Source organism: Anabrus simplex, chromosome 5 (assembly GCF_040414725.1).
Source record: "Anabrus simplex isolate iqAnaSimp1 chromosome 5, ASM4041472v1, whole genome shotgun sequence".
Classification (NCBI taxonomy): domain Eukaryota; kingdom Metazoa; phylum Arthropoda; class Insecta; order Orthoptera; family Tettigoniidae; genus Anabrus; species Anabrus simplex.
Genome location: NC_090269.1, coordinates 180,114,254 through 180,138,452, shown reverse-complemented (window position 1 = coordinate 180,138,452; position 24,199 = coordinate 180,114,254). Strand labels below are relative to the sequence as shown.

The following is a 24,199-nucleotide window of genomic DNA, read 5'->3' as shown; positions in this document are numbered from 1 at the left end:
AAACGGAAAATAAACATTTTCTTCCACCAAAACTGAATGTTAAATAAATCCATGTTTTTCAGTAAGATTTAGTCACTGTGCAAAATTTTATTGTCATAAAATAGAAAATGTGATGATTAAGAAAAGTGACAGTAAGTCAAGACAAGCAAGTGAAGCAAGTGAATTTAATAATGATAATATAGAAGGAAATAGGGGTAAAATAACTCTGCAGAGTCTAAACAACACTTAATAATCATATGTGATGATGCAGTTATAAATTAAGGCCTCAACAACATACATACATCATTATAGACCCTTATGCCTTTTAGCGTTCAGTCTACAAGCCTCTGTGAATTTACTAAACGTCGCCACAATCCTCTATTTGCAAGTAGTGCTGTGGCCTCATTTAGTTATATACCTCTTTTCTTTAAATCGTTAGAAACTGAGTCTAACCACCGTCATCTTGGTCTCCCTCTACTTCTCTTACCCTCCATAACAGTGTCCATTATTCTCCTAGGTAACCTATCCTTCTCCATTCACCACACATGACCCCACCACCAAGGCCCGTTTATGCATACAGCTTCATCCATCGAGTTCATTCCTAACTTAGCCTTTATCTCCTCATTCCAAGTACCCTCGTGCCATTGTACCCACCTGTTTGTACCAGCACTCATCCTAGCTACTTTCATGTCTGTTATTTCTATCCTGAGTCCACCCAGCTTTCACTTCCGTAAAGCAAAGATGGTCTGAGAACAGGCCGATGTAGAGATAGTTTCGTGTGGGAGCTGACTTGCTTCATACAGACCACTGTTGATCGCAACTAGGAGCTCACTGTGTTAGCTTTGCTACACATTGATTCAATCTCATTTACTATATTACCATCCTGGGAGAACACACAACCTAAATACTTAAAATTATCCACCAGTTCCAGCTCTGTATCACCAATCTGACATTCAATTCTGTTGAATTTCTTACCTACTCACATCAATTTAGTCTTCAAAAGGCTAATTTTCATATCATACTCATTGCACCAATTTTCAAGTTCCAAGATATTAGACTGCAGGCTTTTGGCACAATCAACCATTAAGACCGGTGTGTTTTGTTAGTTCAATTTATAGTATGAGAATTAATAAATAATTCATGAGAATTGAAATGGTTATTGACTAGTTTTTGGATTCATGGAAGGAGTTAATTGTGATAAACACTGATACAGTAATAATCATAATTATTTAGAGTAATTAAAAGAATGATAACTAATTAATAATTCATTCCAAGAAACTTGATTGTAAGTCAGAGTTATGACAATAAAAATCAGAAGAGGCTGAAAATAATTGTGAAAATGTCTATAAATATTAGAAATAAGGATAGTTACAAATCTTAACGTGGAAAGTAATAGAAATTGGAAGATAATGCAATTTTGCACCATGTGGTGAAATTAAAACATGTTCCAATAGAAAACGGAATTATTCCATGTACTCAAAGTGGAAAACCATTTGTAAATCACGTAATAATAAATAATAATAATCGTATGGCCTCAGCTACCGTGTGCAGACATTTCAGTTTGACACTATCTGGCTGTCTGCTCGTTAATTTCGATGTTCTGTTTTACTCTAGGCCTACTAGATGGCAGACTGGGTAAACCAAAACTCTCTTGGACATCTATGGCTAAGATTTAATGAATTTTGTCAGGTAAACACCAAATGATTCATGGGATCTTTTACATGCCGACATCGTACGACATGGAGTGTCAAATGGACATTTTTTTCCGCCCATCAAAAATCTGACTACCTCTGCCAGGTTTGAACCTGCTATCTTGGGATCCGGAGGCCAACACTACCACTGATCATGTAATTGAAGGAGACAAATGGATCCCAATTCATTAATTTCATCAAAGTGAAAATTACTCTAATTTTGTACCATAATTTCTTAAACAATTATTGTTAAAATAATGCTAACCAACATTAGAGGATAATTTTGGTTGATTTTCCAGTTTATACAACTAAGAGTATGGAAATTAGTGAATGAGAAACCAGGGTCATTACTACGAACTACTTATGTACAAAAATCCAAGAAAATGGAATATCTGAAAATATTTATTGGTAACTCAAACCAAGTGCAAAAGGATCTATTATGTTGCTTTTGATGTAATAGATGTCCACCAATTGCTTTTAATTCTTATATTATTTAGCCACCAGCTTTCCTAGTCACATTTTCCCTTTTGTATACATTTTATAGCAACATCAACCACATGAATGTTCCACTATGGGATGTCTCGTGGTCTCCGATTGAGCTACCTCGGAAGAAGTGGGCAATATTTTAAACTTGCAAACATGTTACGTATTGTTGGCTGTTCTTGCTACATGAAGTCTGTGTCGTGTGAAGATAGAATTCTTTTTTTTTTTTTTTTTGCTAGGGGCTTTACGTCGCACCGACACAGATAGGTCTTATGGCGACGATGGGATAGGAAAGGCCTAGGAGTTGGAAGGAAGCGGCCGTGGCCTTAATTAAGGTACAGCCCCAGCATTTGCCTGGTGTGAAAATGGGAAACCACGGAAAACCATCTTCAGGGCTGCTGATAGTGGGATTTGAACCTACTATCTCCCGGATGCAAGCTCACAGCCGCGCGCCTCTACGCTCACGGCCAACTCGCCCGGTAGAGAAATCTTCTACTCTGGAATCTAACATAAATTCCTAGTCATGTTGTACCTTAATTCCTGAATCTTTGGGCAGAAAGGTTTTCAGCGGCAGGATGATGGGAAAAGGCTAGGATTGGTAAGGTAGCGGCCATGGCCTTAATTAAGGTACAGCCCCAGTCATTTTCCTGGTGTGAAAATGGGAAGCCATGGAAAAGCATCTTCGGTGCTGCTGAAGGGCGGGATTTTGAACCCACTATCTACTGAATGCAAGCTCACAGCTGTGCAACCCTAACCGCACGACCAACTCACTCAGTTTTTAGTGCTCTAACAAGGAAATAATAATAATATTATTGGTTTAAAGTCCCATCATGGTTACGGTTTCTGGAGATGTTGAGGTCCTGGAGTTCTTTTATATTCCGGTAAAGCTACAGACACAAGGCTGATGTATTTGAGTCCCTTCAAATACCACCGGACTGAGCCGGGATCAAACTCACCAACTTGAGCTCAAGAGACCAGTGCTCTAAAACCTGAGCTACTCAGCCTCGCAACAAGGAAATAAGATTTACTGTCAAGAGTAGTAGAGAAGTCAGGTTCATTATAATCTTTATCATTACGATATAATGGACAACAAAAGAAAAATACATAGTTTCTTTTCCAAGTACAGGCTTTCAGATTATTTTTTAAAATAAAACAATCCTGAAAGATGGGAGCTTACAGGTGGTGGTGGTGATTATTGTTTTAAGAGGAAGTACAACTAGGCAACCATCCTCTATATAACACTAATCAGAGAGAAAAAATGGAAGGGATCTGACACTTCAAAAAATGAAGATATCGTCCAAAGAAAGGCAAGGGCCACGAAGAGCGTAAAAATGAAAGACTCCCTAGCCCTCGGAAACCTAACAGCGTCGGGGTCGGAAAAGAACAAGGGTTGACCGAAGGAGATCGGACAGGATAGATGAAAGTGAGGAGCCTGGCACAAGCAAGTGGAAGCAATACCAGGACTCAGCTAAGGGCCCCGTGGTCGCCAACCCTCGCTACTAAGTTCAGAGCCTCTGGAGCCCCTTTTAATCACCTCTTACAACAGGCAGGGGATACCGTGGGTGTTATTCTTCACCATCCAAATTATAAACAGAATGATAATGTTAAGAAGATGATCTGAAACAATACCATTCTGTTTCAGCTGAAGGCATTTTATTACAATTTCTGATATTATTTCTATAACATATGAGCCATATGCTTATTCAAGATATTGTTGCAAGCAAGAAACTGATAAGCACTTGCAAAAAATTACTTTTGAAATTATTTTGGACCGAGTGGGGTATAAACCTAGATATTTCCTGCACTTAAACAAAACAAATGAATTTTAAATGTTCTATTCCAATTATATTCTATGACAATATGCGTAAATGGAAAACCGCATGCAATAAACATGCTGTAAATTTATGTCTCAAGGATGGCCACATCTGACGAAGAGAGAGAAATCATCTACTCCGAAATCCAATAAGTGATGAATTAAATTTAGGAAAAAGGATGCCACTAATAACAAAGGCAATTTCAACTCAAAGGTAGGCGCTGAAGAGTAATCATCAATTGTACAGTAGGCAAGTTTGGCTTAGGCAAAATGAAATGACACTGGGGACCGACTGATCCAGTTCTGCCAGGAAAACATGCTAACCATCATGAGAAAATGGTCTGAACAACTTAAAAATTATCTAAATACCTGGACATCTCATGGGCTCCATAGGAATCAAATAGTTTTCTATCACAACAAAAATAGAAAAGCTCCATTTTCTTATATCAAAACATATCCTCATTTGCTTGTGACAAAAGTCAATCTTATATTCAGTAACATCAGAAGACCAATAATGCAGATGAGATTGAATGCTGGCAACTTATAAATCTCATTCTTTAGCCCATATTGACTTTAACGCAACTAAGGTCAAAATACTTTTCTTTTTTACTTAATATACTACCTTCTTTAAGCTGAAGATGTTCCAAAATGGAATAAAACATGTTCTTGTAATGTTTGCCTAGAATTTAATCTGACACATGTTTGAATACGCACAAAAACTAGCTATAAAAATAAAGTATTGGAAAGTGGGAAAAATCCTTTGACCTTTCGCCTATTTACAGTGTTGAAGTAAAGAATCACTTTACAGTGCTCAATGTAGATGAGGATGGCGAACAACCTGATCACCTCTGTGAGAAAATCAAAAGAATCTCCATAGAAACTGCAAGGGAACATATACCCTATAGGAAACTAGCCAGAAAGCCCCTTGACTATCAGCGAACGGCATTCAAATTGCTGACCTGAAGTACAAGGGAAAAGTGTCTGGAAACTGAGATTAATTCCAGTGGCTAAAAGAAAAATTTCAATGGGAAGCACAAAGAGTGTTATTGGAATACTCGCCGTGAAGAACTGGAGGAGATGAGTAAAAAGGGTCAAGCAAGAGAACTCTTCAGCCAGGGAAAAAAAAGGCCCATGCCCACTTCATGCCTCATAACGCTACTATTAGTTTTTATGGGAACCGCTAGGAACTCACCAACTGAAGTGGAATCTTGATACATGAGGAAGAAGTTATATGGGTGCTGAAGCAACTAGCTAATGGAAAAATCTCTAGGCTTTACCAGCATACCTGCTCATTAATCAAGCTACTATCAATCAAAACACTTTGTCGTAAGAACTGAAAACTATGTTATGGCAGAAAGATTGGACCAGGTCTGTTTTCATGCCACTTTTCAAACAAGAGGATCACAGGGAATGCACAAACCTGCTGTAATTTCACTTGCTAAAAAACATAAATGCATTGCTGCAATTGTGGATCGTAAATTTCCAGATGTACAAGAAGGCTTTTATAAGGGTTATCCTAGATGGATTATGGAAAAGGCTCTGAATACCAGAAAGATAGATACAGGTGCTTTATAGACTACAGTCGAGTGTTTAATTGTACGGAACATGAAAAAATGTGACAATGTCCCAGGCAGATGGGAGTCTTCATACAGCTGGAGCAACTTAGTCACTTTATGCGAATCAAGAGGCCACTGTTAAGACTGCATTTGGCTCTACGAGATTGTTCAGGATCAGTGAAAGGAATACGGCAGTGTTGCATCTTATCACCAGCCTTATTCAATTTACATGCTGAAGTGATAATGAAGATGTGCAACCTAGAGGATTCTAATATTGGTGTGAAAATCAGAGACAGGAACATCAACAACCTTCGTTGTGCTGATAACAAACCCTGCTAGTCTCTAGTCTTGAAGATCTGATTCTTAGAGTCAAATTAGAGAGTTGGAACACTGGTCTATACCTAAACATCAAGAAAACTAAAATTCCGACAACAGCTTTGAATGACATCACTGCAATCAAAATCAACAATGAAAGCATAGAAAATGTCCAAGATTTCATCTCCCTTGGATAAAAAATGCACCATGACACAGAATCCGGACCTAAAATAAAGTGTTGCATAATCCTTGGCCGCAGTACAAAGCTAAGTCTAAACAAGTTATGGAGAAGCAACAAAATCCCACACAGTTAACACCACCACCTTTACCATTACAATCTATGGCTGTGAAATGTGGATGAGGGAGAAAGCTGACCACAGGAAGATGTACGTCGTAGAATTGTGGAGCTAGAGGAGACTTCTATTCATTACATGGACTGCAAAAATTGCAAACAGAGTTATCAATGACAACGTGAGACAAAGGATGCTTGTAATGCAAAATAACAAAACTGTTTCTACTGTATTCCGGCCATGTAATCTCTGCTGATTCATTGAAGTCATCAATTATGCTGGGAGCAGTCAGGAGCGAATGATGACCAGGTTGCTCAAGAATCTGCTGGACTGACACCATCAAAGCAGAGACTGGAAATGGAACAAAGGTACTTCTCTGAAATGCTGATGGCCATAATGCCTCTGACTGCTACATGAAGTACTTACTGTACTTGAGAAGGTACAACTTTGGGCACTTCCCACTGCCACGCTGGTTTGAATACAAGGCATGGCCTTAAAAGCCACCAATCACAGCTGTGGACACGGCATGCTCCCGACACATTTCCACTTCCTTACTTCACTCTGTTGTGTTCTGTGTGTTGTGCCATGAAGTGCAACTAAAATTGTAATCTTACGGATTGAGGGTTGCATAGAATCAGAATGCATAACGATTGCGAGTAGCTTAACTATAGTGCTTGATATGGAGTTGCTAGTTGTACTGATTATTTTATGTTTAGTAGGTGTTACAATTTTTGCTGGAGTAGGATGAGGAGGAAAAACTTGAGTTCCGATGCAAGGATATTATTGGGAAGTTTTACAGTTACTTCAAGGAAGAATTAAATGCTATGAGAAATAGTAAGAAACTTGAATGTATGAGTCAAGTGATGGTTGGAACGTGTGGCATTTTGAATATTCTTGAACACAGTAAGTTATCAGATGAACGTGATTCACCAATTAAAACACCACGTAAAAAGAGAACAAAGACTGTTACGAAAACAAATGTTGATAGTTTTGACAGGGAATTAATTTGCAGGACAGTTATGGAAATATACAATGCTGGCTATATACCAAGCATCAAAGATATGTATAATAAGGTGAAACCCACTATAAATCGACAGGGATCTCTGTGGGTTTTAGGATGGTTGTGCAAGCTATTGGTTTTCAATATGCTAAGAAGAAGGACAGAAGGTAATATTTAATGGAAAGATCTTATATTGTCTGCATGAAGAATGATTTCTTGTACCAAATGACACAGTACAGAAAAAGTTGATGTAACTTCATTTTTCTAGATCAGACGTAGGTTAATGCTCACCATACAGTGAGAGTGAAAAGTCAACACCCCTGCTTAAAATTCTGTTAGGAAAAGGACAGCAAATTATTGTACTGCATGTAAGTTCGAGGTGGGGAATGTGCTGAAAGTTCTGCTTACCTTCTGTTCCAAATCCTTAAGATCTTTAAAAGAAGAGATGGATTCAGATAACTTCGGACTGAGGTTTCGAGAACAACTGTTACCAGATATTCCTGAGAACTCTGTTATTATAATGAACAATGCTTCTTACCATTTAAAACAAACAGACAAGGCATCAACATCTAATTCTAAAATGTGTGATATGCAAACGTGATTAACTACACACAATATTTCATTTCAGTTTTGGAACACATGATTAAACCTAAATTTTGGCATACTTGTCGTAAATTCGGGACATACAGTGCTAAGATCCCCCCCATCCCCCAATCACTGTGATATGAACCCCACTGAACTTGCGTGAGCACAAGTCAAGTATCAGATAGCAAAATACAATCCGTCTTTTAAAATGAGCGATGTTGAACATTTAATTACCAGTATGTTATTCCTTTAAGGTAAATATTGAAAACTGGAAATATGCTTATCGTCATACCTCCATAGTGGAAAATTTCTAATGGAAAAGTGGTGCATTAATGAATGATATTTACAAAGATTATGTAAGTTAATATCATTATCTTCAGACTGATGCAAAATGGACAGAATTAGGATACCGGAGTAAGAAGGAAGGAATCAATCAATCAATCAATCAATCAATCAATCAATCAATCAATCAATCAATCAATCAATCAATCAATCAAGATCTGCATTTAGGGCAGTCACCCAGGTGGCAGATTCCCTAGCTGTTGTTTTCCTAGCCTTTTCTTAAATGATTGCAAAGAAATTGGAAATTTATTTAACATCTCCCTTGGTAAGTTATTCCAATCCCTAACTCCCCTTCCATTCCATTGTGGAGATTTATCTCCCGTATGCAGTTATCAGACTGTGCCTCTTATAAGGGCTTCTGATAAGTTCACCTCTATACACCCCAGAGTCAGTGGGTAGGGTCTGACACATCCCACTCTGATGAGTCTAGTGTCAGACATAAGACAAAACGCTGGTTAATAGAGCAAACGCCTGAAAAGCCTTACATCTGATATGTTTTTGACATTTTTGACATGCTCTATTGGTAAAAAATATCTAATTCCCTCCATGGGAATTTAGAATTTTCCATACATACCACTTAGTCGAGCAGCTCGTCTCCTTTCTCCCAAGTCTTCCCAGCTCAAACTTTGCAACATTTATGTAACGCTACTCTTTTGTCGGAAATCGCCCAGAACAAATCAAGCTGCTTTTCTTTGGATTTTTTCCAGTTCCTGAATCGAGTAATCCTGGTAAGGGTCCCATACACTGGAACCATACTCTAGTTGGGGTCTCACCAGAGACAAATATGCTTTCTGCTTTACATCCTTACTACAACCCCTAAATACTCTCATAACCATGTGCAGAGATCTGTGCCCTTTATTTACAATTTCATTTATGTGATTACCCCAATGAAGATCTTTCCTTATATAGGTATTTACAATGATCCCCAAAGGGAACTTTCACCCCATCAACGCATTAATTAAAAGTGAGAGGGCTTTTCCCATTTGTGAAACTCACAACCTGACTTTTATCCCCGTTTATCATCATACCATTGCCATCTCGCAACATTGTCGAGGTCATTTTGCAGTTGCTCACAATCTTGTAACTTATTTATTACTCTGTACAGGATAACATCATCTGCGAAAAGCCTTATTTCCGATTTCACTTCTTTACACATATCATTGATATATATATATAAGAAAACATAAAGGTCCAATAATATTGCCTTGAGGAATTCCCCTCTTAATTTTTACAGGGACAGATAAAGCTTCACCTACTCTAATTCTCTGCGTTCTATTATCTAGAAACAGACTCACTCAGTCACTCTTTTGTCACATCCAATTGCACTCATTTTTGCCAGTAGTCTCCCATGATCTACCCTATCAAATGCCTTAGAGAGGTTAATCACAATACAGCCCAATTGATCTCCTGAATCCAGGATATCTGCTATATCTTGCTGGAATCCTACAAGTTGAGCTTCAGTGGAATAAACTTTCCTAAACCCAAACTGCCTTCTATCAAACCAGGTACATACAATGTTTTGCTTTTAATCTTTTACTGACGTTACATTATTGTTCATGCATTGCGGAAATAGTAGCAGCTCATTTAAATGTTGTTTTATAATTTTAGTCATTTTAATATGCTATATTAAACTGAAACATTTAATTATGTTACTTCTTTAATGTCTCTGAACTTCTGTGGCTTTTGGAGATGCTAGCACATCAGAAGTTTGCCCTGGAGGCATTCTTTAATGTGTTAGTAACTGTGCTCTCTCTTCTTTTGCTCTAACAGTTGGCCAGGCTGACAATACAGTACACTGCTTGTTTAAACCTAATTCGGGGGAAGTGCACAAACTATAGCAATAACAATCATACAAAATACTACAGTTTTTCCTACAAAGAAGTGATACATGGATTTTACAGGTTGTTGACAAGTCTCTAAGTACTATAAATGGGATTAAAAGTATGAACCAGAGAAAGTCTGTTCAGTATTGAATGGTCTTATTTAATAAAGTCTGTAAAAGTAAAAGCTTAGTTCTTACATTTTGTATGGAATATTTCATATGAAGGGATACCAATGAAATATTATTATTCTAATCTGCACATCATCTTCCTTTTTCCCACCAGTAAAATCAATGTAACAACACAAATTTGTAAGAATGGATTACTAAAAATAAAAAATAAAATAAAACACCCCCCCCCCCCCTCTACCACCTCTATAATAACATTGGAGCAAGAATATAATTACAGTATAAAGGTGACCATTGCACACATCTGCAAATAAGTTTGGGAAAAGCAAGCAGGTTTACAGTTTAATGAGACTGTTACTCTTATGATTAGCCAAGACATCTAGAATTTTACATGGAACTCAAAACATAAGTATGTATCATTTGAGCTCAAAGAATCTCTGACTCCAATTGTCCAAGATTCATACTGTGGCTGTCTTTATGAGAAGCCAATGATGATGCCATTCAGCTCTCATGACCCTCCCTGTTTGTTTCTAGGGTAAGGATGAAGGAGCTATGGATATTAAGGAAGGAGACCCCAGCACTAAGTAATGAGAGTGACGAGACAATGAAAAAGAAGAAAATACGAATTGATGACTAGCATGACTATGAGAACGCAGCAAGAAAATATTTTTAGCCTGATAATCAGAAGGGAGATGCAGAAATTCTTTTTAACTGGAGGAAGAGACTGGCTGGAGCATTAAACGAAAGAGTGAGTATTTAGAGGCATAAACTAGTAAAAGTTCTATAAACAGTAAACTATAAAATGAAATATGCAGGTTTTAAATTTTGGAACTTTTACAACTTAAAGCCATCGTTATGTAGTCTAGTTTTAGTGTTTATCAGATCCTTCTTTTTCTCTTGAGTGCAAATGAGGGAGAACACAAGTTCTGTAAACACTACGTAAGTCTAGGAAAATCAGTCCATTCTTACTGGATTTGTTTTCTCTTCTATGTGGAATTCATGCCATGTGAGTATGTTACGGAAATGAACTCCCCAGCTGCTGATAAGAATGGGTCATGAAAAAATGGGGTGAAAAGGAAAGATTCAGTCTATGAAGGTTGTTGTATGTCAAGGTGTGATATCTGTTGATATTTATGTGCTGGTCTTTGTCACCTGAAACCATCTTATTGCAATTATCCTTAGGGTATATTCTGTCATAAAGGGCGATGCACATGAGGAAAGTATATAAAGAGGGATTTACAAATCAAAAACATGACAGGGAAAAAGTGAGAAATGAGAAAAGGAGCAACATACTCTTTGATTCTCAAACAGCAAATTATGTTTCACAATCAAACCTTAGTATAGTAAATCACTTTCTTTTGCACTTAAAACTTATTAGTAATCCAGCAGCAGAAAATTACCCAGGTTGTGCCCTGACCTTGAATTAAAACATTCAAAACAATAAAAAGTTAAAACTTTATTCCCAAAAACCTTAGTATTACTAAATAGCAACTAAAATTATCTTAAAGAGGCAAGCAAGGATGAGTGGGACCAATCTACATGAAGTGAGAGAGATTATTTGGAATTTTAGGACTTGACTTATGAAGGATGTCATGGTTCTTCTCCGAAAATGGTTTTCATGAAAAGTTATTACTTAGCACTAGTTGAATAATATACATATATCTTCTAGTGTTCAGTCTGCAAGCCTCTGTGAATTATTCTATGTGCCTTGACAATACTCTATTTGCAACCAGCTCCATGGCCTCATTTAGTTATGTAACTCTGAAAAACCGAGTCTAACCATTGTCATCTTGATCTCCCTCTGCTTCTCTTACCCTCCATGGTCGAGTCCACTTTTCTACTAGGTAAGCTATCCCTGCATCCATTTTAGATGACCCCATCACCAAAGCCAGTTTATATGCAGAACTTCATCCATCAAGTTCATTCCTAACTTAGCCTTTATCACTTCATTCTGAACACCCTCCTGCCATTGTTTTCACCTGATTGTACCAGCAAGCATTCTCGTTCATCTTCATGTCTGTTATATCCAACTTATTCATAAGTTATTCATAAGATAAAACAGACCAATGAAGAGATAATTTTGTTCACAAACTTGGTTTCTTCCAGAAAACCTTTGATCACAACTGTGAGCTCACTGCATTAGCCTTATTACACCTAGATTCAATTTCACTTACTATACTACCATCCTGGGAGAATGCATATCCTAAGTACTAGTGGAATAAATTTTACAATAAATAATGCAGAGAAAGTTTTCTTTCAAGAAAAGTAAAACACTATACCTCCAACAGGAATAAGAGCTGCTTAAAGGTTTTAATAGTATGTTAAGTGCCCTTGTGAAGAGTGGCCCACAATGCAGTTTCTAGACAAGCTGCTATGAGAACTGAAATAGCGATTAAATGCTGATTTCTTTGGGAAATTTATATCCTTCTTAATTAGTAATCAGGTAATTAATACATTTCATACTTGATGTTGTCCGACTCGTTGGCTGAATGGTCAGCGTACTGGCCTTCGGTTCAGAGGGTCCCGGGTTCGATTCCCGGCCGGGTGGGGGATTTTAACCTTCACTGGTTAATTCCAGTGGCTTGGGGGCTGAGTGATTGTGCTGTTCCCAACATCCCTGCAACTCACACACAACACAATCCTCCACCACAATAACACGCAGTTACCTACACATGGCAGATGCTGCCCACCCTCATCGGAGGGTCTGCCTTACAAGGGCTGCACCCGGCTAGAAATAGCCCCACAAAATTATTGTTATTATTTACTCGATGTTTACATTAAAACTCACATGAATCCCACGTTCAACAAAAATACTCCTCTATTCACATGGAAATGTATAATGCCTGAATCTTACCAGCAATTTCTGTCCAAGAAATAGTGTTCCAAACAAAGTGTGATAAAATTCTGGAGGTGATAAAATCTTGATAATGGAGTGAAGGAGGTAGGTGATAAACTTAACAAACTGAAAGCGGTACCCACACTAGAGGCGCGGCCGGAAGCGCAACTCACGGCTTTCATGATGCTCTTGTCCCAGGCGATGGATGCCTCCAACATGTAGAGAGCCATGGCCAATTGTGCAGACGTACGTGCTCGCCCCACTGCTTCTCGCCACACCACCAGCCCCTTGGGTATGTCCTCCGTGGGACATGAAGCACTTGAGGGAGGGGTCTCTCCAGCCATGCCCGGCAGAGTCACATCACCCGTACTATTAAAGGAAGACAATCTTTGATTTCTCTACCACAAATGAAACCTGTGCAAGAATTTTATCTTCTAAATTTCCTATGTATTTTTATGAAATTTTCTGCTATATGAAGTCCATATCAATACAAATACAGAAATACATTTATCAACCAGAAATCTTAGAAGACAACACGAATTTAGAGTGATGCAAGGTTGCTATTCATATCATCTATGGTCATTCTGCTACCTCTAGCCTTGGATATCAATGGGTCTCTCTTCTGGGAATCACAGTGGACTATGTAATTATGAGTAGGTGTGCATTTAATACCAATGGTTGAACAAGAACAACATTTGAACTGAAAGCACATCTGATCATCAGAGAAGAATTTCTTGTTCCAGTAATACTTATACAATGGCATTCTTTTATTTATGCAGGGGGATTGTCACTTACCTGGTTGCCAGCGCAGTGAGCTTGTCTCCCGCCAAGCACTTTTTGGCACCACAAGTTCCCTTCCTTTGCAGTCAGCTGAGAGCTTTATCAGCGCAAGGTTCAGTTTAATCAAGTGTTCACGTGTTTAGTGCTCAGTTCCAATGCCATTTTCATTATGTGAGCATGTGTACATACATAATACATTCTTCAAGTACATGAAATCTTGTGTGAAAACACTATTACTGCATAAAATGAATGTCATTATAAAGCCCATATTGTCGTACGTATACTTAAAAGGTATGGTCAAATGTTCCACCTACTATAAATAGATCTTTTTCTAGTACTGTAAAGGTGGAACATTTGACCATATCTTTTAGGAACACACTATGATTTAATACCAGGTGAGTGATGGCCACATTACTGCAGGTGGGAGACAGGCTTGCAGTATAGGTAACTGGGCGAGTGACAATTCCCTGCATAGAAAAGAGTGTCCCTGTAGATGGCACAGGCCTACAGCGAAACATTTTTCTCTGTATGGTATTTATTTCTCTAAAGTATGCAGCACTCAGTCTTGTTTTGAGAGCATTTGTAAACAACACTTGTGATTGAAGATGCCTGCCCCCAGTTAGAATTATGAATAACTTCAAAAGTCACAGAAATATCTGCATACACAGTCCCCTTAGAAGCAGCTCTACTTTTAAACATTCAAGGTAACACATATGATTAATAATTAGAATAGCTAACTGGAACACTATCTACCTGACTCCAAGAGGCGGTCGTAGGTAACGCCTTTCAATGGCTGCTTCCAAGGAGAGCAACCGAGTCTTGGCAATTTCAATGGGATTCTGCCGTGTATCACCATCAGCTGGTACACATGAAGGTCTGAATGTTACCCCTTCCTCTGTTGTCACACGTCCTGGAACTTTCCAGCCCTGTGAAACGTTTATTGAGATGTTCTCACTACATCATCATAACAAAAGTGTATTTTAAAAAGTAGTACTTTCTCCAGAAAATCACACACATGAACCCAAATGCTGTCCAAAATTGCACAAGAACATAGGAATACCAACAATAATCAGGTTCTGACTATAACATGCAGAGGACAAGGTTCAATAATGATTTTGGATTCAGAAACATCTCTTAACAGGAATATTGAAAATGTCTGGTGGTCCGAGAATCTCAAAACCTTCCATTTCTGCAGGCATGCTATAAAAATTGTTCTCTCCTGTCCCTTATTAAATATCTGAAACACTACAGTATATATCCGTCTCCTTGCTGCTAGAAATGTCATGTTTAAAAATCATTTGGGAGTCCCTCCAAGGGGTCAGATACGTTTGATATGACTCAGATGTTGTTATCGATGTCGCTCATCTTGAAAAATGACAAAGTCTATTCATAGACTGCTTTCCTCCTTGCTCAGTTTTGCTCTTAGAGGCTAAAATCGGTCTTTCTAATTGTCAACACCAAGTCTCACCTTCCATTCAACGTCGTGCTCAGTGGCCAGGGATGTTTTTGATACTGCCTCTGCTATCTCAGTACTATTTCTCTCTCTCAAACCACCTCCCCTACACCTCGCCCCTCCAACTTTCTACTTTCTTAACCAAGATAGATCTATATTTCCAATATAATTGGGCCGTTATTGAAAATAATACATTTTCAGCTAACTCTTGGTAGGTGTACCAACTGATAAGCCTAAATTGGCACACTGGGGCAAAACACTGACAACCAAGTTAGCTGGAAAATTTATAATTTCCAATAACAGACCAATTATGCTGGAATTATGAATTTACTCATTCAGGACAAATATTTCAAGTTTCCTATGGTAATCAAAATCTACATAATAAGATTTATCTGAAGCCAAATATGAGTACAGTAAGACTATAACTTTCAAATATTAACACCAGTTACTTATTTCGTCTTACTTACTTATTTTGGATAGAATTGTACCCAAGTTACTTTACTGCCAGAAACTCATCCCATAAAAGTCTCCATACTCAAATGTCAACCATGAAAAGATAGTTAATTTGCAGGAAGTTGATACAATAGTCTAAAAATGTATGAAGTTTTGTTCCTTATTTTTACAACATATAAAAAAGTCACTCACCTTAACCTGCATACTGGCATTTGCTACCTTTTCCTCTAATGTTTCCACTTGCTCAAGCATGGCTACATCAACTCGCAGTGCTACGGCAATTAGCCAGTCCCTGGGTTCGTCAGCAAGAGGAGCTCCACCAGGTAAAGCTGCCACCTTGTGGTCTGCATCTGTGATGGCAAGGTCGGTAGCTGAACGGTCGCCACCTGCCACGTTCACCTGTCCCAACAAGACCTTAGTTTTTCATATTTCTCTTTACAGTATAAACATTAAATTATTATAAAAAATAATTTTTACAACAAGTTTTACCAATAATACTGACATTTTCAGAACATAAATTGCCTACATTATGAAATGACATGAAGCTGAAACATAGGAGTAAGCAGCCAAATTGTACACAAATACGCACAGCAATTAATGCTAATGTAAGATGTTATCTTCAATGTCTGCATGATTATGATGGAATAAATTGCCATAGCCACACTAATAGAGAGGTTATGATGGAATATATCATCAGATTTCAAAACCTACTTTACAATGGTTTTTGACAATTAATTTTATCACAACAATGGGAACTGCATTTCTTAGCATATATCTCTTAATTCCAATATAATACTTCCAATATAATCTATAATATGTATTAATTTTTGACCCAGCTAATAGAACTGCTAGCTTCTAGAACTTTAGGATAAATAGTCCTGCCCATAAATAAGCACTGTCATCTAAAACTTGCAATTCATAAGATACACATGGTGGGATCAAATAGAACGTGGATATGTCTATGGAAAATTCTTTGATTTATCGCATTGTGACGGTTCGTGCAATGGCCCAAGGACATGTAAAAACTAACACGGTGCAAACAACCAAAAATAAGAGCAAGAAACTAGATCAACTTACCTTGGCCGCAGTAAATGAAATAAATAAAATGTGGAAGGGACCCATAAATTAATCAGAGGTAAAAAGGCTTAGACTGAAATGACAATAGACACTTGACAAGCAACTAATGTCATTCAGTATACCAAATAATAAGACAAGACTTTTGTAAGGTGGAAACAAAATATTTAATACGTAATAAAAATTTAACTTACAATTAATCAAAATGGGAGATGTTTCAAATACTCGTAGTGTTTAGCAAAGTTTTAAAATAAAAATTGATGGATAACCAAAAACAATTCTCAAATAAATATCAAATACTGGCCAGTGGCATAGTTCCTTTCATAGTTATAAATAAATTAATTGGATCCACTCTAAAATGAATATTATGTAATGCAATTAATGAAAGTTGAAATTTGTTTCAACCTAATTAACCTTCATTTAAAATGGTTAAATAATAATCATGGTAACAAGTTCACATTAGTTATGCATCTCAAATGCAACCATAATGGAAGTTGAAATTAATCTCAAATTAATTAAGTCTTCAAATTAAATTATTAAATATAAAATCATAGTAAAACATTCTCCAATACAATCACATAATGTTAAAGAAAACATGAGTTTTCCACCAAAACTACAGAACCAAATCACACAAGAAAGGGAATGATGTTGACCAAACCAAGCTACTACTAACAAGCAAGGCCTGCTTAACCAAAGCGTATTTAAAAAAAAAAAGAGAATCTACATGTGTTATGGTGCTGCGTCGAATATCCGGCTTCCGAGGAGTATTTGTTGCTTCATTTTGAGTGCCAAGTTTGTGGTAGTGTTATCTAGTAAATTTACTCTAGTTTCATAGTGTTTTTGGGTCATATTTATTATTAATATTTATGCCATAAGTGTCAGCCATCTTATTCATTGCTTCATTTATTCCATAGATAACACAATCTAGAGAGTCACTCGATATAATTGACTAAACTATCTGCCCTAACTGGCACCATTTTGTTTCTTTGCCATCACTACCATAGAAACCACAAGAAGATGTGCATTCTACTTTCAATTCTTGGCGTTGTTTAGACCAAACAGCCAGCCCATAATGTCATTTCTTTGCCATCACTACCATAGAAACCGCAAGAAGATGTGCATTCTACTTTCAATTCTTGGCGTTGTTTAGACCAAACAGCCGGCCCATAATGTCAGCCATCTGTAAGACAAGCAATGTGAGGTGTCTGTCCTGCAGAGGAACGGCCGTAAACATACTCCAGGAACTAAGCAGAGGTTGGATATGATCTTACATAAGATATTGGGATGGGGGGCCTCAACCCCAATGGCTGATAGGGGAGGTTCCTGTAGATATGCAGGACAGGTGTGAGTAAGGTTCCTCCAAATAAACACCCGCAGATCAACTGAGGCAAAAGAAAAGTGTCAACGGTCTCTAAAGCAGAAGAGGAAGATTCCCAATGGTTTAGAGGCTTACAACCTCAGTTTTAATTCGGAGGAGCAGGCAATGCCTACCCTCCCAACTACAACGTAAGGCATGATGGAAACATCTTCAGGAAAAACTACTCCAGTGGGCAGCCGGAAACGGAAATCCCCCACCGCCGTGAGCGGTGCAACCAGGCCTTTGGATTCTGGAGAGCCTGGAACATCATGCAGGGAAGAGTCGGAGCTTCCCAGAACCTCCTCAAGAAAGATACGAACCAAGTAAAAACATCTGCTCGGAACACTGAACATCAACACGCTCCTAAAAGTTGGAAAATTAAAACAACTTACTGATGTTTTGAGAGAAAGAGATATTTACATACTTGCACTTCAAGAGACAAGATACTTTGATGAAAATCACATGGTATCTAATGGTTATAGAATTTACAAAGTGGAGTCCATCACCAATTTCACCTCACCAACAGAGAGGATCTCGTTTCTGTCCTTTAGATCTGGCAATAAAGCATACACGATCATCAATGCACATGCGCCGATAAATGACGATGACAACCCTGAGAAGGCAGATGACTTTTGGGAAATTCTTGAAGACACAACGTCCAAAATTCCACAACACCACGTGAAAATTTTGGTTGCTGATTTCAATGCTCAGATAGGTAAAGAAAGAAGGTACAGGAAAATTGTGGGGGACTACCCAGCACATAACAGAACAAATGAAAATGGCGAAAGATTAATCAGTTTCTGCAGACATTTTAACTTGAAACTCATGTCTACTCATTTCAAGGCACTCCCGAACAAGAAAAAAACATGGGCATCTCCTAACACGTTTCTGGGGGAGTTTCAGATCGACCATGCTGCTATTACGACCAGAAACCAAAGGGAAATCTTGAAGGTCAAGGTAAGAAAAAACTTAAACATAGATTCGGACTACTACCTCTCGGAGATTAAAGTAAGATTCCAACCAAACAAACCAGAACAGAGAATCAAGAGGAAGCTTAGAAATGATGCAGATACTCAAACAAAACAAAGAGACATATTGTGAAAAATTGTCGAAGCTGAATATGAACAGCTGGGAAAAGACCAAAAAGTCAATGTTTAAAGCAGCTTAAGGTTTGGGGGATCCAGCGAGGAAACGAAAACACAGATGGTGGAATGAAAAGTGTGATGAAGCTTTGAACAGAAGACTACAAGCATGGAAGAGATGGCATTCCAACAAAACCGAAGAGAGATGGGTAACCTTCAGGGAAGAGAGGAAGAAAACAGCTAAGATCATATGATCAGAGAAAAGAAATTATGAGAGAAGTAGGATGGATAAGATAGAAGATGATTTTCGAAAGAACAACACTTGAGCATTTTACAAAACCTTCAGAGAGAAACTACAGGGATACTAGCCATCAAGTTTGTGTTTCAAGCGGGAGAATGGTAGTGTAGTAACGAACAACAACAAAAAATTGTCAATTTCTCGCAGATTACTTCAAAATGTTGCTGAATTGTGCAGAATCCGTGGAAAGATTGGATACGAAAAATCTATCTCAGGATAACCAAGAATCCAAGCCACCGAGTCTAGAAGAGATCAAAGAAATAATAAATGAGCTTGAAAACAACAAAGCACCAGGTGAAGATGGAATTATTGCAGAAATGTGGAAGTTCGGAAGAGAAACTGCAGCAAAAGCAATCCACGCCGTCATAGGAGAAATCTGGAGAGATGAAAAGATCCGCAATGATTGGAAGTGCGCTCTTATACACCCAATTCACAAGAAATGTCTCCGGACGAACATCAATAACTATAGAGGCATCTCTTTACTCCCAATAACATATAAGATACTCTCTAAAGTATTATTGAGAAGAGTTGAAGAACAAGCAGACCATCTCATTGGTGAGTACCAAGCTGGTTTTCGAAAAGGAAGATCATGCGCAGAACAAATATTTAACCTGAAGAGCATTCTCAGAATAAGAGCTCTGAGAAGCCAGAACACTGTGGTAACACACTAGAGTCCCGTTAATCTGAACCCCGTTAATCCGAAAGTCTGATTATCTGAACTGAAATATTCAATTTTAAAAAAATTCTCCTTATTGAAATGAAAGAACATATTATAGAATGAAGATTTACTTGCATTGTATTAGTCATATTTTACTAGAATAACTTAATGTAAACATAATTACACATCATAAACCATCAATCACTGGTCGTTTATCTTTACACAGTATGTTAGTTTCTTGTGCCGTTGTGATTGGGACCTATTCGAAGATGCAGCGTTAAACCAGCGTCTCATAAACATCACATCAGTGGGCGTAGCAGCGGAGTGTTGCTCAACGTAGTGTACGGCAAGTTCTAAGGTGGCCGCAGCATCTGAATGTGACACTAGTTGTTCATTGTGGTCTTCTTCATCACCACTCTGTTCCTCATCAACTCCAGATTCTTTCTCCACCATAGCTACAATTTCTAGGACTGTTTATAATTGATGACAGTCAGCTTCCATCCACTCGCTAATGTCATTTTCATTGTCGTTTGCTTCTCTACTGTAATTTTATACAGTATTTTATTAATCTAACTGCTAAAGAATAGACATTTCAAATTACAGTATGTGCTGTACTGTATTGTAGAAACTATTTTCCTGAGACGTTTCAGGAGCTGGCCTTCCGACGCCAACTTGGCATGTTCGATCCTGGCTCAGTCCGGTGGTATTTGAGGGTGCTCAAATACGCCAGCCTTGTGTAAGTAGATTTACTGGCACATAAAAGGACTCTTGCAGGAGGAAATCCTGGCACCTAGGCATCTCTGGAAACTGTAAAAGTAGTTAGCGGGACGTAAACACAATAACATTATTTTTAGAAAATATTTTCCGGTTAATCCGAAAATTTCGTAATCCGAACAGACTCTGGTCCCAATTAGTTCGGATTAAGGAGACTCTACTGTATTTGTTGATTTTAAGAAAGTGTATGATTCAATTGACAGGCAGACTCTATTTAACGTCCTAGAGGAATTTGGAATTGACAGAAAAATAAGAATGTTAATACAACAGACCCTGACAGAAACTTTCTCAGAAGTCAAATTCTTTGGTGAAATTTCTGAACCGTTTGAAATTAAAAATGGGAGTCAGACAAGGGGACTGCCTATCACCAATTCTCTTTAAAATTGCCTTGGAAGTGAAAGGAATAAAGGGAATACATTTAGGGAGGAAAGGACAGAACTTAGAAATTAAGTGTTTGGCTGTCGCGGATGATCTTGCCCTCTTGGCTCACAACCAAGAAAATGCCCAAATTATGCTGAATAATCTACATGAGATCGCTGAGAAAAGGGTCTCAAAGTATCATATGAGAAGACAGAATACATGGAATAATGGAATATCAACATCAAGGGGAGAGACACTTAGAAGCGAAGCATGGGACTGTAAAAAGAACTGAGAAATTTAAATATCTAGGGAAATGGATAGAACCCAACGGACTGGATAAAGAGGCGAATAGGGCAAGAATTAGAAAACTAGAATTGGCTTACAGGTCAACCCAGAGCAGATACAACAAAGGCGAAACTTAGACACTACAGGACAGTGGTAAAGCCAGAGAGTCTCTACGCTTCAGAGAGCCTGACAATGAATAAAAAGGGCGAGCTTCAAGATCTCGAAAAAAAAGGAGAGGAGAATCTTAAGGAAAATTTTAGGACCACAGAAACATGTTGATGGGGAGTGGAGGAATAGAAAAAATTATGATCTTCACAAATACACCAAAAAATCACTGTCAGCATGCGAAAGCGAAGGCTAAAATTCTACCGGCATCTAAAAAGAATGGATGAGAAACAGCTAACTAAGAAAATATTCAAGTACATCATTGAACTGAAAGCTTCGACGAAGTGGGTAGAAGAGGTAAAAAACGATGCAATAGAAAGTGGACTTACAATGGATAGGATTCACAACAGAAAAGAATTTAGAAGCTGAGTGGACAGCATCAAAACATTCCAGGAGAAACCACCAAAATGTAGGCCCAAACGGGTCATATCTGAGAAAGAAAGGAAGATCAGAAGTGAAAGGATGAAGAGGTTCTGGGAGGGGAAGAAGAAGAAGAAGAAGAAGAAGAAGAAGAAGAAGAAGAAGAAGAAGAAGAAGAAGAGAACGCCTTAAGTTCAATGCGGTCCATAGACGGCCAAATTCGGAAATAAGAAGAATAATGATAAGAGAAAAAACAAAACACTAATGTGAATCAGAATGGTGAGTGGCAAGAAATGTTTACGAATTAGGAGAATCAAATTTCAACTCTCTACATACCATGGTGATAATAAGTATAGAAATACATTAAACATATTAATTTTAAATTCTTGGGATCAAGATCATTTAATTTAACCGAGTACAAAATCTCCATCATAGAATTTAACATTAGGTGCCCTTGGAAGCGATATGATGGACTTATGATGTACAATTACAACCAAACTCCAGTAGAAGAAGAAAAAGAAGAATAAGCACATCACAAGAAAATACAAAACACAGGCAAAAATCACAAAATAATAATGCAAAAAGAGTACACATTACAATGACAGTCAAACATGGAAGTAAAATAAAATACGCAACTCCGGAATAAGAAGAAAAGGAACAAAGCCACAACACGGGAATAAAAAGAAATATACTCCAATGATATAATTAACCTTCCTTCAGGCTAGCAACCCGTCGGAAGGACATTTGATTGCTTTCAAGTCTTGCAAAAAGTAAAATGCAAGACCGTAACGGTTCACATGGCCCAATACTTGAAAGGAAGATGATGATGATGATGATGATATAATTAACTTACACAGCAATCTTTACACCCATAGGCCCATATATATGCAATTCCAAATCACCTCAGTTACCCTGTTAATAATAAATAAGAGCAGTTAATAATGTCTAATGGTTCCAAAATATTTTTGACAAGAAGCTACAAATTAACCCATATTGAACAATTTTTCGGTCGGTGAAGAATATTCAAATAAAATCAAGTGCAGAAAATCATTGTTGAAAAGTCTTGTGAGGTAGTTACAAGTCAACAATATTTTCTACTTCCCATGGTACCATTAATAACTATTGGCTTTACGTCGCACCGACACAGATAGGACTTATGGTGATGATGGGACACGGAAGGGCTAGGACGGGGAAGGAAGCGGCCGTGGCCTTAATTAAGGTACAGACCCAGCATTTGCCTGGTGTGAAAATGGGAAACCACGGAAAACCATCTTCAGGGCTGCCGACAGTGGGGTTCGAACCCACTATCCCCCGAATACTGGATACTAGCCGTACTTAAGCGACTGCAGCCATCAAGCTCGATCATAACGTTTTCTTGTGTTGAGTCAATTTAAGGTAAAATCTTCTTTAATAAACCAATGGGTAGTAGAGTTCCAGTATCAAATATATATTAATTTGAGATTACTTGCATCAGCCGAGATAAAAATAAAGGAAGATAATTCTAAACCCTTCAAATTCAAACACTTTAAGATCCGCACACAGCCGTTTGTAAAAAATTTTTAACACCCCACAATCGCTCATTCATACGTTTAAATAAAGACGTAACAAATCAGTCCTGCATGTTCACGGATGAATATGATACACTAAGTTAACCTATCCTGGAGTATCAAACTCCATTTCGCCGACCACAGGACATGCCCCAATGGACACATACATACGCACATCCATCTTGAATCACAGACAGAAGCAGTGTGCGCCTAGTCAAGCTCGCTCGAGGAAGAAAAGCATTCAGCGCATATGCAAGTTTTGATTCTTCTTAGAGGCTAATCCCAGCTCTCATCAACGACACAACAATTACATATCACACATTTTAAATAATTAGAAATGGTAGATATACACCAATTAAACAGGCGTAACAAATAATGGATAATTAAACAGAAATAATATCCCAATACACAGGTTAATTATGCTCCAGGAAATAGAGTTTCACTTATAAACGTTACAGTTCGGAAAGCAATGTTATCTTCTGATAGTTATTTTATGTGATTAAGATTTTATACTTTTTATTGTCTTGTAAACAATACTATGTAGGCCTACATAATTTTATTACAAAACAAGGCCTTTTATTATCATAAACGGTAAGTCTGCATATTTAAGGATATTGTTTTGCTTGTTATCCACATTACTCAGATTATTCCGATTTTCTATTGTCTGGTTTGCATTTGGTCCCAGTTAGCCCCGATAAACGAGGTTTTACTGTAT

General features: G+C 37.8%; 1 protein-coding gene across 11 annotated transcripts in view; it reads right to left on the bottom strand.

The window, feature by feature from the left end:
• Positions 1-24,199, bottom strand: part of tou (toutatis) — a 1,002,029-nt gene that overhangs the window by 82,323 nt on the left and 895,507 nt on the right. For 10 of the 11 annotated variants that reach the window (XM_067147191.2, XM_067147194.2, XM_067147190.2 and 7 more), the window contains 3 exons: positions 15,717-15,923; positions 14,372-14,544; positions 12,982-13,207 (listed from right to left, as the gene is read on the bottom strand). In XM_067147191.2, the coding sequence (XP_067003292.2) occupies positions 12,982-13,207; positions 14,372-14,544; positions 15,717-15,923 (606 nt within the window). The remainder of the gene's footprint in view (positions 1-12,981; positions 13,208-14,371; positions 14,545-15,716; positions 15,924-24,199) is intronic. The other variant, XM_067147196.2, reaches the window with a different exon arrangement.